Below are 16,687 nucleotides of genomic sequence, written 5' to 3' on the forward strand. Positions count from 1 at the left end.
TGCCGAGCAGGAATGTTGCTGCAGGCAGCGGGAGCTGCAAGACTGGCTAGAGATAAAGATCTCCAGGGTAGAAAGGTAAAGCTGGGTGTCACCAGGATACGGCTGGTGTTGAAATGAAAACCAATGGACTTGATGAATGATCTAGGTAGAAATAGAAGAGGCTTGAGTCCCTGAGGGACCCCATCCAAAAGCGATTGCATTGCTTACAAATAAGTGAGATTAAACCGAATCTAGGATGAGTTTCTTTCGAATGGCACTCACACACAGACACCCTCGCACACATGGATCTTGTCAATCTACTAAAACATCTTGTTCAGAAACCAGTTAGGACAGTTTTTGCAAGAGTGTATAAATGAAGCAAAGCCTCCAGTGATATGTAATGACAGTAAAGAGGTGAGAAGGGGAACATAGAGAGTGGTGGGTGTTTTTACACATAGGAGGAGTCAGAAGAACACAGTGTGGAAAGTGTGGCATGGGGGTGCCCCTGGATATAATTGTAGAATGTTGCAGGCTATGTATTTACAATGGTGAAAAAATGGCCTTGTTGCCTCTGCAGTGGTGGAGACCTGGGCACTCGTGCATATGACAGTGGTGCTGCCAGTGGTGCTGTCATCATACAGGTAGGATGAAATTGATTTAATTGATGCTGTCTCTATGAATGTACCATAAACCTATTACATTAAATAGGAGCCTAGGTGGAAACATGCCTACGTGCAGGAATGCAAAAGGAACTGTGCACTAAAATGCAGGATGGCTTTTAAATGAATGGCATAGGCATTAAAATAAAAGGTTTATTAAGTACATCACTTTAAAGTCATGGGTCGCCTATTCGGGATTCATTTCCATAACCTTGACTCCACGCTTTCTGCATATTTGTGCATCATACCCCTCGTTAGTAATTTAGGGGAGCATAGATTTACAGGGCCAAAAATGCACAGAGCTGCACATGTGTTCTGCTGTGTTGTGAGTGGCCAGGTCAAGTGCACTGCTACAGATCATCAGTCATGTGCATTTATTTCCTTTACACTGGACACAAGTATTAATTAGGCGCTCCCAGTGGAACTAACCAAGAATGTTGTGCCATTCAAGTCATATAACTAAGGAAGCCGCCCACAATATTACTGCTATGCTGCGGATACTTTGATATCAAGAAGAAAGAGAACTGATGGCAATTGTAAAACAAAGCTCTTGTGAAACATGGAAAAGGAATTTCTCTGGTAATAGATAATGCTGGCAATGTTGGAGGAGGCATCATTTGGAAATTCTGTTCCTGCCTAAACACAGCAAGAGGACTCTGAGTGGTAATATTTTCATTTACTCTGAGGTTTTTTGTATATATTTGTCTGTATTTTGAGGGGTATGGAGTATTGCTAAGCAAAAAATAAGGGGGACGGCAAGGTACAGTGTAGCCTAGATTTTTTGAAAGAATGTCTTAAAACAGAATGGAATAAAGATTTGTAGAGAAAGGTTTTTTTCATGTGCCCCTGTGGGTACAACATGCTGTGACTCAAGCATGTGTTTTTAGCATTCAGCCCCAATTCCCTGATATTCTCATCTCCTAAAAGGAAAGCAAGCCCTGTTGTTGTTATAGCATGCACATTGGTCGAAAACTCTTCTTTTCTTCCCAAATTAGTTTACTTGGTTTATGCAGCTTGGACTTCATGCATGTAACACAATTTTATGTTTTCTATTAGGTTTGATAGTTTATTTTTGTATGCTACTCATGTATTTAATTTGAATTTCAGACATTCTGGAATATTTTATTAAAATGTCTATATTTTGTCTGCAATACTTATGAAGTAATTGATGTAGGATACCCCACCTTTCCCCCCTCCCCCCCACTTTTTTCTTTTTTTAAAAAAAATTCATATATAGAAAGAAGATGTGGTGGTTTCTTGCCATCGCTTGCCTAATACAAGCAACTGGGAGCTCAGAAGAACTGAGTGGGAGCAGAGGTTCAAATCCTGAAGTTCACATGAATGTTGTAAGCTATGTACTTTGTAAAGCTATGTACTTTATAAATCTTATGGCAGTGGCAGGCCTGAGATGGGCCTGGAATGCAGATCTGAGGGAGCTGAAGAGCAGTGCTTCTTCCTTCTTCCTTCCTTCCTTCCTTCCTTCCTTCCTTCCTTCCTTCCTTCCTTCCTTCCTTCCTTCTAGAACAGGAGTAGCCAACGAGGTGCCCTGTTGTGGCACTCCAGTTCCCAAGAGCCCCAGACTGCATGACCATTTATCAGGGCCTAATGGGAGTTCTAGCCCAACAAGATCCACAGGGGCACTGTGTTGGCAATCCCAGGTCTGGAACATCAAAAGCATAACTATTGGTTAATAGGGTGGGGATATGCAATTGGGAGTGATAAGAAACAAGCCATGGGGAAATGCAAAACTTATTTCTGGTGATACAGAGGAGTATGTAGAACAGCAAGGAAAAAGGAACAGTGCTTTTCTTTCCTTCTCAGCAGTGCTTTTTTCTTTAAAAAATGTTTAGGGGTACTTTCCTTTTCCTACTCATATTGAAATACTGCCCCTCAATGAGGCCAAACTTAGATTCACAGAAAGTTTAGGTGTATGTGTCCCCCTGCGCCCCTCCCCCCAAAAACACTGCCTCTTAGTGTCATGAGCCCAAAAAAGACTTCTTGGCAGAGCTGGCCAGAGCGGGGAGGAGGAATGGGACGAGAGTGGGGAATTTGGTCCTGGGGAGGGACCCAGTGGCCTGTGCGGTGCTGTGCTGGATGCTAGTTGTCGGGAGAAAGTCACACCTCAGTACTATTGGATGTCCCAAGCACCAAGGGAGGGCTGCCTGATTTGACCCAGGTGTCTCCTCCTGCCAGCAAAATGCTCCCCACCTCTGGGGATGTGCCTGAGTCTGAATCAGACAGTAAGCCTCCCTCTCTAAGGATGCAACTTTGGTAGCACCAGCATGAACACCTCCCTTAGAATGGCAAGGGAGCCCACCTAAGAGGTGCAGGAACTGAGTTCTGGTGACTTCTGGCTGAAAGAAAGCCCTGCTTACATCTTTGAGAACAGCATTAATCTGCTAAATGGACTCATTGTAACATATTCTATGTGGTGAATTGTGGGATTGAATGTTTGGTAACAATCTGGTTGAAAATCTGAGTACGGTGTCCAAGAGTGAGAGCCAGGAATTCTACTCCATAATACAGTGGCACCTCGGATTACAGACACCCCAGGTTACAGACTCCGCTAACCCAGAAGTAGTACCTCAGGTTAAGAACTTTACCTCAGGATGAGAACAGAAATGGTGCGGCGGCAGAGGGATGCCCCATTAGCTAAAGTGGTACCTCAGATTAAGAACAGTTTCAGGTTAAGAATGGACCTCTGGAACTAATTAAGTTCTTAACCAGAGGTACCACTGTACTGAAAGCAGTTCAGGAACATTTCTCAATTCCGAGTGTAGGTTGAGTAAGTGAGTATGAAGGAGGCAGGCACAGACAACATCACAACCTTCTCCAGTCAGACTTCCTCCCCACTTTGAGATGTTTTATCATTTGTCTTAGTACTTTAAAACAGTGAACTGCTTTGGGCGCTGTTATGTACTGAGCTGAATCCTAGAACAATAGGATTCAGAATCAGCGGGAGCTACCCAATCCAACTCCAGGTGGAAGTGAATCCGCAACCTGATTGGCCTGCTGGAGCAGCCAATCAGGCGGCTGGCAGAAGTGAATCTGCTACCTGATTGGCCTGTAGGAGCAGCCAATCAGGCTGCAGGCAGAAGTCAATCCACAATATAATTGGCCCACAGGTGTAGCCCTGAAGTAGCCAATCACGCAAGGCCCATTGTGTAAATAATGTATATAAGCAGATGGTTTTGGGAAAAGAGCCATTTTCGTCTTCTCTTCTCCTCCTTGATGACTATGAGCTGAATAAAGAGCATGAAATTCACTCTCGACTCCGAGTATATTTCAGGCGCCTTTGCAGAAAGACAGTATACAAATGCAATGAAATCTGGTGGTGGTGGTGGTGGTGGTGGTGATGTGTTGGTGCAGCTTCATTTCATACTGAACAGGAGCTTATTGCAAACTGATTTTTAAAGGAAAGAGTGAAAGGGTCTTGTGTGAAAGAGTCTACACTTGTCGAAAGAGTCGACACAGCTCAACTGCTTTGTACGCAGGTTGTAAACTTGTTGAGCATTACATGTGAATAACACTATGATTGTGCTGCTCAACTATTGTTGTATGCAGATATAGGGAATGTACACTTGTGGTGACATCTGTTTATGGTGTCTTTTAAACAAACACAGAGCAGACACAGGAAAGGCCTGACTTCACGAAGAAACAACTGCCTCCATTGCCATCTAGTGACTGACCTATGTACTGACACTATCAATGTGTACAGCTGTTAGCTAAAGGTCCCCTTTGTGACAGATTAAAACATTCTGAATTAAAACTTCTGAGGAGTTGATTTCTTCTTCTTTTAGAGCGAAGTGATTCGCTACAAAGGATACCCCAGCGAAGAGCATGAAGTCTTAACAGATGATGGCTACTATTTGACAGTAAACCGAATTCCCTTTGGAAGAGAAAATCTTACCGCCGAAGGTATCTGAGAATATTTTTTTCCTTATTCACAGTCCAACCAAAACAAATTGCTGGCCTATCACAGTGGCATATTAAAAGCCTTAATACAGTGCAGAATTATGTAAATACCAGAGCTTTACATGAAGCTATCAGAACCTCAGTCAAGACCCAAAGCGACTGGGCCCAGAAGGCCATTGCATGACCCTCTGGAGCCCCATTGAAGTGTTCAGAGGAGCATATGCGGTCTTAAACTGGATGGGTGAAGGGGCAGGTACACCAGCTTCACTCCTCAACTGTCTTGTATTGAGCAGGAAGGTCAGAAAGGGACTGAACAGGGTCGGCTCTAAGGCAAGGCTGGGTGGCGCAGGGCGCCAGGGCGCCGGGGGGGGGGGTGCCGTGCGGCTGTGCCTGCCAGACAGCTGCGATGGGAAACGGGGCGGGGGGGGCGTCGGAGCAATCTTCGCACCATGGCGCCAGGGCACCCGATATGCTTAAGACGGCCCTGGGACTGAACACCCTAAAAAGCCTCTCCTCAAATGAAAGCCCTGCCTTATCAGGATCACATAGAGGCATCCTCATGGAAGCACATGGAAGTGCCTTGAGAAAGCATCCCTATAAATTCCCTTCAGACCTCCCAGGAAGGTTAATGATGGGATGGGCAAGTCCACTTCATATCAGGGCCTTGGGAGCATGGTTTGGCATGCACCTGCCTATTCCCCTTCCCCAGTTTCAGTGCCCACAGATATTTCTGAATTCTTGAATAGGGCTTTGTTGACAAGCCTCCTCTACAGGCAAAATTCAGATCCATGCCACTGAATGAGACTAGAGACGAGAAAACATACTGACATAATGCACTGTAATATAAACTATAATCTAATAATATAAACAAGGGGAAAACATCTTTGTTATCATGGCACAGAGATACTCATCTGCTTTGTTATAAAGGTTTGTTTTTTAAACCAGGTCCCAGGCCTGTTGTGTTGCTGCAGCATGGGATAGTTGCGGAAGCTAGCTTCTGGGTCGAAAATCTGGCGAACAATAGTTTTGGATTCATATTAGCGGATGCTGGCTATGATGTTTGGCTGGGGAACAGCAGAGGATCAAGTTGGTCTCGGAGACACCAGAATTTGTCAACTGACCAAGATGAATTTTGGGATTTCAGGTATTTTGAACTGTTAAATAAATAGCAATATTTAGTACAATAGTACTAAAATAGTACAATATTATTTCACACATTCACTCTGCTGATCTTCCCCATTTCAGTGCAAATTTCTCTAGATTAGAACATTTTTGTATGCAGTTTTGACTAATGTACACATTTTTGCAAGTAGTATCTCCCAATATGGTACATTTTAAATGTTATTTTCACGAATAATATACATTTTATGCACACTTTTACCAAATATACGCATTTTTGTAAAAACTGATTGGTTGCAGAACTTAATCACTCAAAAATTTTAAGGATGGCTGAGTTTTAGTTCTCATATCAACAAATTTGATAAATTCAGCTTTAAATGTAGACTGAATTGAATTTCTCCCTATCCCTATTCATATTCCTTTATGTCAATAGATTTGCACTGAGCAGGACTATGTCTACAACCTATAGGCTTCTATGCATGTTGCTATCCTAAGAAATGAACTGTAGAAACATAACCCTTTGAAATGGGGACTATAAAATTTGGGAGCTCTGCACAATTCCAGAATGTGTGGGAAAGAGTAGAAGTCTACACACAGGGTTTTTTTCACATCCTACAGGCCTATGTGTGATTTTCTATGTGTGATGCCTGTTAGAAGTAAAATGTGGGTCCCAAGACCCTCAAAATAAATTCTGAACAAAATTGGTGAAGCAGCAAAGCGTTTATTCAGTACAATATGTTCTTGCAGGACCGCCTAGTTACAATACTAAAATCCCCGCCTTTGTCGACATCTCCCATTACTCTAGTTTCGACAACCACTACTCCTGTTTACCTTTCTCCTTATTTGGTCCATGTTTCTTATGTATTTACACATTGACTCAAGCAATAAAGCCATATCCCAACCACTATTGGGTGTAACCAAGTCCCATATTACCGTAGTTGAAATGTACAGATAAACTAAACCGCAAACGGTTGCAAACGGCCCTATCTATAAGCCTCCTAACCACAAGTTGTTCTATCCTAACCATAAGCTGTTCTAAAGATACATGTAAGCAGGTTTCTGCTGTCTGCGGTCATCTAGCCATTGCAGCCTTGTGGCCTTTTGAAAAGGCAACATTTTTATTCCTCACAATGCCCCTTCCCATGCCATGATTTGTATGTGAGGGGAGCATTGTGACTGGGTGAACCTGTTACTCCTAGTTAGGGATGGAAGAATCTGGTTTTGGTTCTCTCAGTTTGTCTTTTTTTCCCCCAGTCCTAAATTTGGTTCTCCACATATCTGTAGCAATTTGAAAATTTTCTGTTTAACAAGTCTTCATTTGCAAATTTCTCTTGATATATTTTGGTGTGCAGATTTTATCATGTCATTTTCACCAATTTTATTCACAGTTTTGCATAATATATGTATTTTTTGTAAACTCTTGATTGGTTGGAGAATGGCATCACAACATATGGAGTAATATGAATTTCGAAGGATGGCTACGTTTCACTTGTCATTTCGTTTTAGAAAGTGCAAATTTGAAAAATTCAGGTTTCAATGCAAACTGAATCAAATCCCCCCCCCGCCTTCCCTCATCATAACCTTAATTTCAATAGGGTTACACTGAGCAGGACAGTAACTAAAAGCTATAGATCTCTATGCAAGTTGGCTTTCCACATAAGTACTGTGACCTGCACGATTCCAGAATGTGTGGAAAGAAGTAGAGGGCTACACACTGAGCATCTTCACATCCTACAGCTTGCTTTTATGTGTGATGGTTCTTCATGAGATTCATGTGTGAAGTGAAAAAGTGTGTGTGATCTTTAGTGATGTTCTGTTGCTAGAAGCCACCGTTGCAAAATTAATGTGGAGAGTAGAGATGGTGGCTCCATCACCTGGTTCTGCACCCACATTTTAATCAAAACCTTCCAGAAAGTAACACCGGATGAGCATCTAGGATTTCAGATGAAGAGGTGTCACTAATTTTGCTGTAACATTTGAATCTTTTCTTCAGTTTCCATGAAATGGCTTTGTATGACCTTCCAGCAATGATCAACTTCATTCTGAAGAAAACTGGGCAGAAGCAACTGTATTATGTAGGCTACTCTCAAGGCACAACCATTGGTATGCTAAAGTTTTTTGACTCTCTTATTCTCTTATGTTCTGCCCTTCTGGATCCTAGAGCCACCTGTAATGATTCCAGTTTCACCTTATACTGCTCATCCCTTTGTGTTGAGAGTTAGCCTTGCCCCAACACTGGTGCTGAATTGTGAACCAATCAGCATCTATGGGCCTGCATTCCCTTTGTCCCTGTGAGGGTACACAGGAGTTTTCAGGGGGGGGGATGAGAAGATAGCTATAAGGGTGGAGAAAGTTGTAAGGTGTGCTGTTGACCAGCCCATAGGCCAGAAATCTCCAGCCCTTGGGCCAGATGAACCCCACGAACTGGTCCTCTGCCATAGCTGCCAAGTTATCCCTTTTTTAAAGGGATTTTCCCTTATGCTGAATAGGCTTCCTCGCGAGAAAAGGGAAAACTTGGCAGCTATGTCCTCTGCCCACCTCCAATCAGCAGCTGCTCATTGGGGAGAAAAAGAAGCTTTGACATTACAGAATAAAACCTTACCATGTGGCCCATGATCTATCATAAGAGTTCAGCCTTGCTTTACACACAGCTGTGACCCAGGGTTTCCCCTATTTAGATTCATTTTAGACTTTTACAGCTTATATTTAAAAGAGAAAATCATTACAAGGATAACAGAATAATCTCCATTGCCTTACTTTACTGGCAACTGGTTTCAGCTTGATGAATAGAGAGGGGAGATTGTCAGGTTTTGCCACCCATGGCAGATCTATTGCTAGTCCTCAATTTGCCATCCATTCATCGCATAGGGCAGATATAGGGAACCTGTGGCCCTACAAATGCGCTTGGACTCCAATTCCCATCGGCCCCAGCCAGTGTGGCAAATGAACAGTGATAGTGGGAGTTGTGGTCCAGCCATATCAGGAGGGCCACAGAATCCCCATCTCTGCTTTAGAGTACCCCTTTGGTAAATTGGCGAATGAATTTCGTACCATGAGCAGTCCTAAATGCTCACTGTGTTTTTCTCCCCTACCCCTTAGGCTTCATAGCATTTTCAGCCATACCAGAGCTGTCTCAAAAAATCAAACTATTCACCGCCTTGGCTCCTGTGATTTCTCTTAAGCATGTGACAAGCCCTGCTTCCAAATTTTCCTTCCTACTTCCTGACTACTCATCCAAGGTACACATCAACCTCTATTTTATTACCGGGAAATCAAAAAATACTGGGCCAGCAGGAATTTAAGAGTAACCTTTCTCTTAACTCCTTAACTAAGATAGACAATTGTACCTGCCACCCTCATTGAAATTACTCTATGCCAGGCATCCCCAAACTGCGGCCCTCCAGATGTTTTGGCCTACACCTCCCATGATCCCTAGCCAACAGGACCAGTGGTCAGGGATGATGAGAATTGTAGTCCAAAACATCTGGAGGGCCGAAGTTTGGGGGTGCCTGCTCTATGCTATAAAAGAAAAAGTCTATAAAGTGTATGATTCTATATAACAGGTTCACAGTTTACATAACTGTAATGTTGCTCTGAGAGTGTACAGGATGAAGGGCTGTTTAGAAATTTCATTTAAAAAAAAAAGTTTTGAAGAACCAACACAGGCTTTACTACCGTATACATTTCAGTGAGCTGTGGATTGCTCTTACAGTGCTGATCAACATAAAGAGAATAAACAAAAAACAAAAGCCTAAGGATTAAATATTTTAATCTAGGGGAGAGGTGCATGTGTGCTTTATGTTTCTGGTCCACAACCAACTAGGAATGGGTTTTTTTTTATAAAAAAATAAAAAAATCAGTTTGTATTATAGGAGAACCTACTTAATTTGCACAATATGCAAAAAAAAAGCTTAGCTGCCATTCAAAATTTACTCAACTCTAAAATTTGGTTCTCCAGGCAGGTTATGAATACAAAAATGCATATACTCAGGTAGAATGTGCATATCAATCCACATGTTAGCAAAAATAGCAGACAAAAATGGTTATATTAGGGGAAATTTATTTGCAAAAATGTGTGTGATAGGCAAAAATGCACCAAAAATGTATATATTAGAAAAAAATCACACTGAAGAAATTTCAAGTGGACTCGTGCTTAAAGAAAGAAAGAAAACTGATTTAGAAATGTAGAGAATTGAACTTAAGAGTGGGATATGAAAAAACTGAGAGAAATAGAGTCAACAGATTCACCAATTTGCATTTCAACCTTCCTGCACTGAGGACTGAGCTATACAGCTGCAAATATAAAGTGCATTATACAAATGTGACACTAGATGGTGATGTTGAGCTTATGGCAGATTAAACATATTTTTCAAAGCTTTTTCTTTTTAAAGCATTTTCAGAGCCTTTTTTATATGTGCCGAGATTCCACCTGAATTGGAAGATCTGAAGGGGTCTTGTAAATAGATTTGGTGGAACATGGTTACAAGCCTCCCTTTGGATGCCCTTCTAAATCTCTTTCAGGCCTTCCCACAGGAAGGTGGACCAGGTTCACCTGGCAACTGCAATGAGGATACGATCAGCATATGGGTCCCTGTTCCCACTCTCTAACTGAAACCTTTAAAACAGGCTTCCTCAAACTCGGCCCTCCAGATGTTTTGAGACTACAATTTCCATCATCCCTGACCACTGGTCCTGCTAGCTAGGGATCATGGGAGTTGTAGGCCAAAAACATCTGGAGGGCCGAGTTTGAGGAAGCCTGCTTTAAGAAGCTGCAACCAGCCACAAAAGAATTCTAGAGGAACATAGCTAATCCCGCAAATATTTCTTTAAGGTTTAATTGTAACACCTTTTATATCTTCCCAGAGCATTTTTGTCAGAGGAGAATTTGTACTGTTTCGCAAGCCCGTGGCAGACCTTTTCAGGAAATTGTGCAGCGCTACAGTGATGCAGCAATTCTGTGCTCAACTCATATTCTCGGCAGGCGGATTTAATGCAACGAATCTAAATATGGTGTGTAGATGTGTAAAGAAAACATAGTAGCTGGTGATTGGTTTGCTACATGCTCTGAATCTTCACGAAGCTTCATTTTTGCAGCAAAAGCTGAGCATCCAAAGGGTGCAAAAAGCCCTGTGAAAAACTGAAGACTCAGTGTAAGGCAGGAATCTTGTACAAACTTTAAATAAGTCTCATTGAACAGAATACTTGTGAGTAGATATGCCTAGGATTGCACTATTACAGCACAATCTTATATGTGTCTAGTCAGAAACAATTCTCATAGAGTTGAATGGGACCAGGGCTGTCTCAAGCAGGTCGGGCACCCTGGCGCTGAGGCGCGGAGATCGCTCCGGCGCCCCCACCCTCGCTGCGTGCAGCACGGCTTCGCCGCGCAGCGCCCCCCTTACCGGTCCAGCGCCCTGGCGCCCTGTGCCACCGGGACTACACCTAGAGCCGGGCCTGAATGGGACTTACTCCCAGGAAAATGGGTATAAGTGCCAGAAATTGAGTCTCCATCTGCACTATACAGCATCTTAACACTTTAAAAAGTCATGGCTTCCCTCAGAGTGGTTAAGAATCAGTGTGTGGGAAATAATATAGGTCTGTGAGGGGAATTATAGGAGTCACCAAACAACTTTCAGCACCCCTATCAAACTACAGCCCCCAGGATTCTTTGGGGGAAGCCATGCCTCTTTTAAGTGATATGATACTGCTTTAAAGTTAGGGTGCAGCTGGCACCGGAGACATGTCTCCTGAAGAAAAATGACCATTAGAATTTTGGCTCTGTCCAGCCTATGACCTTAAAGACAGAAGGCATCCACTGCCTAAGGCCTGCCGAGCAATAAGCAGGATGTGGCCAATTCATCTCAAAGGGTGGTTCCACTTTAATGCATCTTGTTGCCTTAACAATAGTTGCTACTAAAAAGCTGGAACTTAGCAACATAAGAAAAGCCCTGGGTTTCTCAAATTTGGGTCCCCTATTGTTGCTGGACTACAACTCCCATCATCCCTAGATAGCAGGACCAGTGGTCAGGGATGATGGGAGTTGTAGTCCGACAACAGCTAGGGACCCACGTTCGAGAAACGTTGGAAACCAAAGGCCCATCACGCCCAGCATCCTGTTTTCATAGTGCCAACCAGATTCCTATAGGAAATACATGAGGACAGCCTGAGCACAACCTCAGTCTCACCATTCCTGTCTCCCAGCAGCTGCTCTTCAGAAATATATTGTCTCTGACACTGGAGGTACTACAGAGCCATCATGAGTAGTAGCCACTGATAGAGCTATCATCTATTAATTTGTCTCAACCCACTTCAAAGCCACTATCACATATTGCAGAAGTGAATTCCCCAGATGAGCTATATATCACTGTGTGACAAAAATATTTGCTTGAAATTTCTTGAATCTGCCAGCTTTGGTGGCCTCAGGTTCTTTTAATGCGAAAGGGAGAAATAATATATATATATATATATATATATATATATATATATATATATATATATATATCCCGTACAAATGCACTCTTTAAATTGTATAGTATTTTCCTCATCCCTTTTCTAAACAAAAAAGCCTTTACTTGTAGGGGAGTTTCGTGGTTTGTTTTTTTTAAAAAAAATCACGGATTTTCCAGATTTCTGTTTGTTTTTCAAACTTTTCCTGCAGAGTCGATTGGATGTGTATGCAGCTCGCTTTATAGATGGAACATCAGCTAAATCTATTGTACACTGGAAACAGGTAGGGTGCTGTATACTTTTTAGCAGCTGTGGTGGCCAAGAGAGTTCCATGCTTATATGCACACTCAAAAATTACAAAGCTTCCACCAAAGAATCCTGCAACTGTTAATGTACTTAACTGGGAAGCCACTACAATAATTAAGCCAATTTAAGATTCAGGTAGGTAGCCATGTTGGTCTGACGCAGTCAAAATAAATAAAAAAAACTTTCCAGTAGCACCTTAGAGACCAACTAAGTTTGTTCTGGGTATAAGCTTTCATGTGTATGCACACTTCTTCAGATACATCTGAAACAGTGGTCTGGTGACTTCTGTTTCAGTGTATCTGAAGAAGTGTGCATGCACATGAAAGCTTATACCCAGAACAAACTTAGTTGGTCTCTAAGGTGCCACTGGACAATTTTTTAAGCCTATATTGTTCTAGTATGAGCTTTCTGAACTGACATGGTTAAAACCTAGTTTTGTTTATTTAGGCAGAGTAGGGAACTCTTTTTGTCTTATGAAAAAATGGGCACATGAACACCAAGTGTTCTGCAAATCCCTTCATTTCAGAAAGGGATTCCTCACATAAAATATATTTTACCCCAAGGGATATTTACTGCCATAGAGATAAATTCCAAAAGGAACAGGCAACATTCATAACAAGGATTTTAAAGAAAAGAATAGGTTAGATCAAAAATAGTAATTTTATTATTTGTAATATGTATCACATAATATCTAATGCTAATATCCAATGCTATGGCTTTCCTATTATTTTGATAGATAAGAGATTCAGGATTATTCAGATACTTTGACTACGGGAATGAGAATCAGGCAAGATATAACCAGGTAAGAGAGAACAATTTTTGTTCAGTAAATATGGTGAAAATAGAAATCTGCATCAAGGGCACATATTTGCAATGGTTCTGACTATCAGCACAACCCAGATGATATTAACTGCTTGGAGTTCTCATCAGTGTCAATATAAGAGTTAAGCATTTGGCCTAGTTTTCTGATGTTCTTAACATGGACTTGCAAAATCTCATACTTTTTATCAAAAAAGTGATTTGGTGACACAAGTTTATATATATCTACATATTCCCAAATCAGGAAAAGTTGGGTTTTGTTTTGTTTTTTTGTCAAAGTTGTTGAGTTTTTTTGCTGGGGGTGTGTGGATTTTTAAAACATTTTTTTTTCTTTTAAAAAATGCTCTAGTTGCCACGTCTAGGTTTTCCAATTTGGTGAAAATTTGCCCAGACCCCATTTTGACAGTCCAATTCCTGGACGTATGGCAGCCCTATATACCGTACCTCCCGCCATTCATCCATGAAGTTTAACCTGGAATGGGTCATTGTCCCCTCATTTTATCCTCACAACAACCCTGTGAGGTAGACTAGAATGATTGTGACTGATCCAGGGTCAGTCAGTGAGCTTCATGGTTAAGGGGGAATGTAAACGTGGATCTCCAAGTACTAATTAACAATCTAACCAGTGTACCACACTAGTTCACAGTTAATGGAATGTGAATGTGATCCCATCAGGTGTTTGCCTCCACATGCTCAGAGAATGTGGGTTGTGTGTGGAGCATGGCTATGTACATTAGCCCCACCCTCACCCTAGATCCACCCCCAGACCACACATTTGACCAAAGTCTGGAGGAGCCGCCGAGATGTGTCTAGTTGTCTCCAGGGATTTCTCCTAGCCCTGCCAGGGATTTAATATGGGACCTTCTGCCTTCAAAGCAGGTTCTTTCCCACCTCCTTAAAATGTGGGGTGAATCCCCTGACTCCCAAACTCAGTTTCCTCAGACCAAGCAGCAAATAGTTGGAGGGTCCTCAAAGCCATTCCCACCACCCAAACCACTCCCCACTTTCCTTGCAGGAAAAATGGCACTGGCAGCAAAGAAATGTGGGGAGAACTCCCCTCTTCTTCCCACATCATCATATTATCTGTGTGATGAATTACAGAGAGTGTAGCTCTTTCAGGGAAGCTTTCAACTGCCAGTCGGGTTGCCTTGTGTTCTCCCTGCCCCCTGCTCCATTGTTCATTTGTTTGTTTGTTTTGTAAATGTGTAGGCCACTTCATGGGCTGAGGCCATCAAAGTAGTGTACAACAAACTAAAAAGAAATAAGTTAGAATACAAAAAAAGAAGAAGAATACAAACTCCAGAAAGCAATAAATCAGTGCCTACAATTCCTGGGCTTTTAGTGCAAAACTTCAAAAAATCAGGAGCAAATCTGTGGAGAACCTCAGAGGATCCACCCAACCATATTTAAAACATGTCAGCGGACTAAGTGTTCTAGGTGGAAAGAAGGAAAAACCACCATCTTTACAAGCCTGTGGACTGTCCATAGGTGGTCTGAATTGTGTCAAGATGCTGTCACTAACAACATTTTAAAAAATAATAATGAGTCACTGTCTTTTACTTTCTAGAGCTTTCCCCCTTCGTATAAAATAGAGGACATGACTGTGCCAACTGCAGTGTGGTCTGGCGGGAATGACCTGATTGCAACCCCCAGAGATGTAGCCGTCTTACTTCCTCGTATCACTAACCTAGTTTACTACAAAAATATGACATACTGGAACCACTGGGATTTCATCTGGGGCCTCAGTGCCCCCAAACTCATGTACCATAAAATCATGGAGTTGATGAGATGCTTTAGCTGAGATTTCTGCATTGCAGCGGGCTGGATTAGATGACTCTTGGGGCCCCTTCCAACTCTACAATTCTATGATTCTGTGAGGATGTCTCTGTAAATTGATACATTCCTATGATAAATTTCATTTCTTTCTTTTACACCAGTCACAACAAACACTATACAGTCGTACCTTGGATCTCAAACGCCTTGGCTCCCGAGCAAATCAGCTCCCAAATGATTGGAACCTGGAAGTGAGTGTTCCAGTTTTTGAACATTCTTCTGGAAGCCGAACGGCTGACAGGGCTTCCTGCAGCCAATCAGAAGCCACTGTTTGGTTTCCGAACGTTTTAGAAGTCTAGCGGACTTCTGGAACAGATTCCGTTCGACTTCCAAGGTATGACTGTACTGGCATTGACAGTCTTTGTAGGCCATTGAAATCCACAGTATTTAAAAATCCATTGACATATGTTGAAAGCACTCTTATACCAGTTTAAAAGTCATGGTTTCCCGTGGCTTCCTGGGAACTCAGAGAGCTACAATTTCCAGTTCCAGTTCCAATTCATCCCTCTACTTGTAGCTCTCTGAAGGGAATAGTGGTCTTCTAGCAGCTCTCTGCATCCTTAAGAAACTACAGTTCCCATAATTATTTGGAGTAATTAATGACTTAGTGTTTTAAGAGGGCTTAATTGTTTTTTTAAGTGTATCAGTTTCCTCACCACTGGTTTGTGTATCTTTAATCACATGGTTATGAATATAAGAATTGCCTTGAGGCATCAGACCCCAGGAAAAAAGCCAGGATACAAATGTGATAACATCTCACCACACAGTACTACACTTCCAGAGTGCTTAAAATGTATGGTGCTGAATGAATGTGGCTGCCAGGGGGGGGGGGGGCAGTTAAGGCTTGGACTAACTAGGCAGGGCAACTCAGTTTTGATTCCCTGAGGGGAAACTAAATGGAAGAAGATATTGAGTGGGTGTTTCTGGTTAGGAACAGTGCCAGCCATTCTAGGTGGGTAAAGTCTCCCTGATAATTGGTTTAGAAAAGAGTGTAAAATTATCTGTAAAAAGGTCCTGTCTTAAACTTTTTAGTTTTGTGTCTCACAGTTGAAACCATCATGCTTTAAACCTTCAGAGAATGTAATTAAATAAACATTGAATTTTGTTCCAGAAGTGACTCCTTATTCCTTGAACTTCGGGGGGGGGGGGAGTGGGCACTGGGCAGCCTTCAGAGAAATACAATTCCTTGCTGCTGTCTTAACAATCACTACTACAGATAGTTGATTCTAGGATAACAAGGGGAGTTTTATCTATAAACATATCTACAAAATTTGTCACATTACCCACAACATCCAGGCACAGAGGGGCAGTGAAGAAAAAACTGCGACTTTCTATTTTTTTTAAATAATAACAGAATAAAATTACATACTACAATAGCTCCTGGACCTATTTGTCTGAACATTGGCAGGCACCCATGGGCACCTCACTCCAGTGTCCCCAGTTTTCAAGCTCAAACCCCCTCCCCCCCAAAAACCCCCAACCTAAGGTGATTTCTATTTCCTATTAAATATATCTTTCTGAAATTTGGCAGCTTTCATGTCCTCAAAAGGGAAAGCATAGCTGCATCCAATTCTGGGGGAAATATTATAGCTGGAGGTTTTTACTTAATT

The 16,687-nt window shown here is 42.1% G+C and overlaps 1 protein-coding gene across 2 annotated transcripts; it reads left to right on the forward strand.

Annotated features, from left to right (window-relative positions):
• The first annotated feature begins 422 nt into the window (after positions 1-422).
• LOC118096649 (lipase member M) lies at positions 423-16,184 on the forward strand. Of its 2 annotated transcripts, none has more exons than XM_088670299.1 (10): positions 423-620; positions 1,876-1,984; positions 4,439-4,556; positions 5,499-5,697; positions 7,666-7,775; positions 8,772-8,911; positions 10,536-10,682; positions 12,331-12,402; positions 13,162-13,227; positions 14,812-16,184. In XM_088670299.1, the coding sequence occupies exons 1-10, from the start codon at positions 583-585 to the stop codon at positions 15,043-15,045; spliced, it is 1,233 nt and encodes a 410-aa protein (XP_088526425.1). In that variant the 5' UTR covers positions 423-582; the 3' UTR covers positions 15,046-16,184. The 2 variants fall into 2 exon arrangements, with proteins under 2 accessions (XP_088526425.1, XP_034994606.1); XM_035138715.3 differs by lacking the exon at positions 423-620 and adding an exon at positions 1,096-1,301.
• The last annotated feature ends 503 nt before the right edge of the window (positions 16,185-16,687 follow it).

This window comes from Zootoca vivipara, chromosome 5 (genome assembly GCF_965207765.1).
Source record: "Zootoca vivipara chromosome 5, rZooViv2.hap1.1, whole genome shotgun sequence".
NCBI lineage: Eukaryota > Metazoa > Chordata > Lepidosauria > Squamata > Lacertidae > Zootoca > Zootoca vivipara.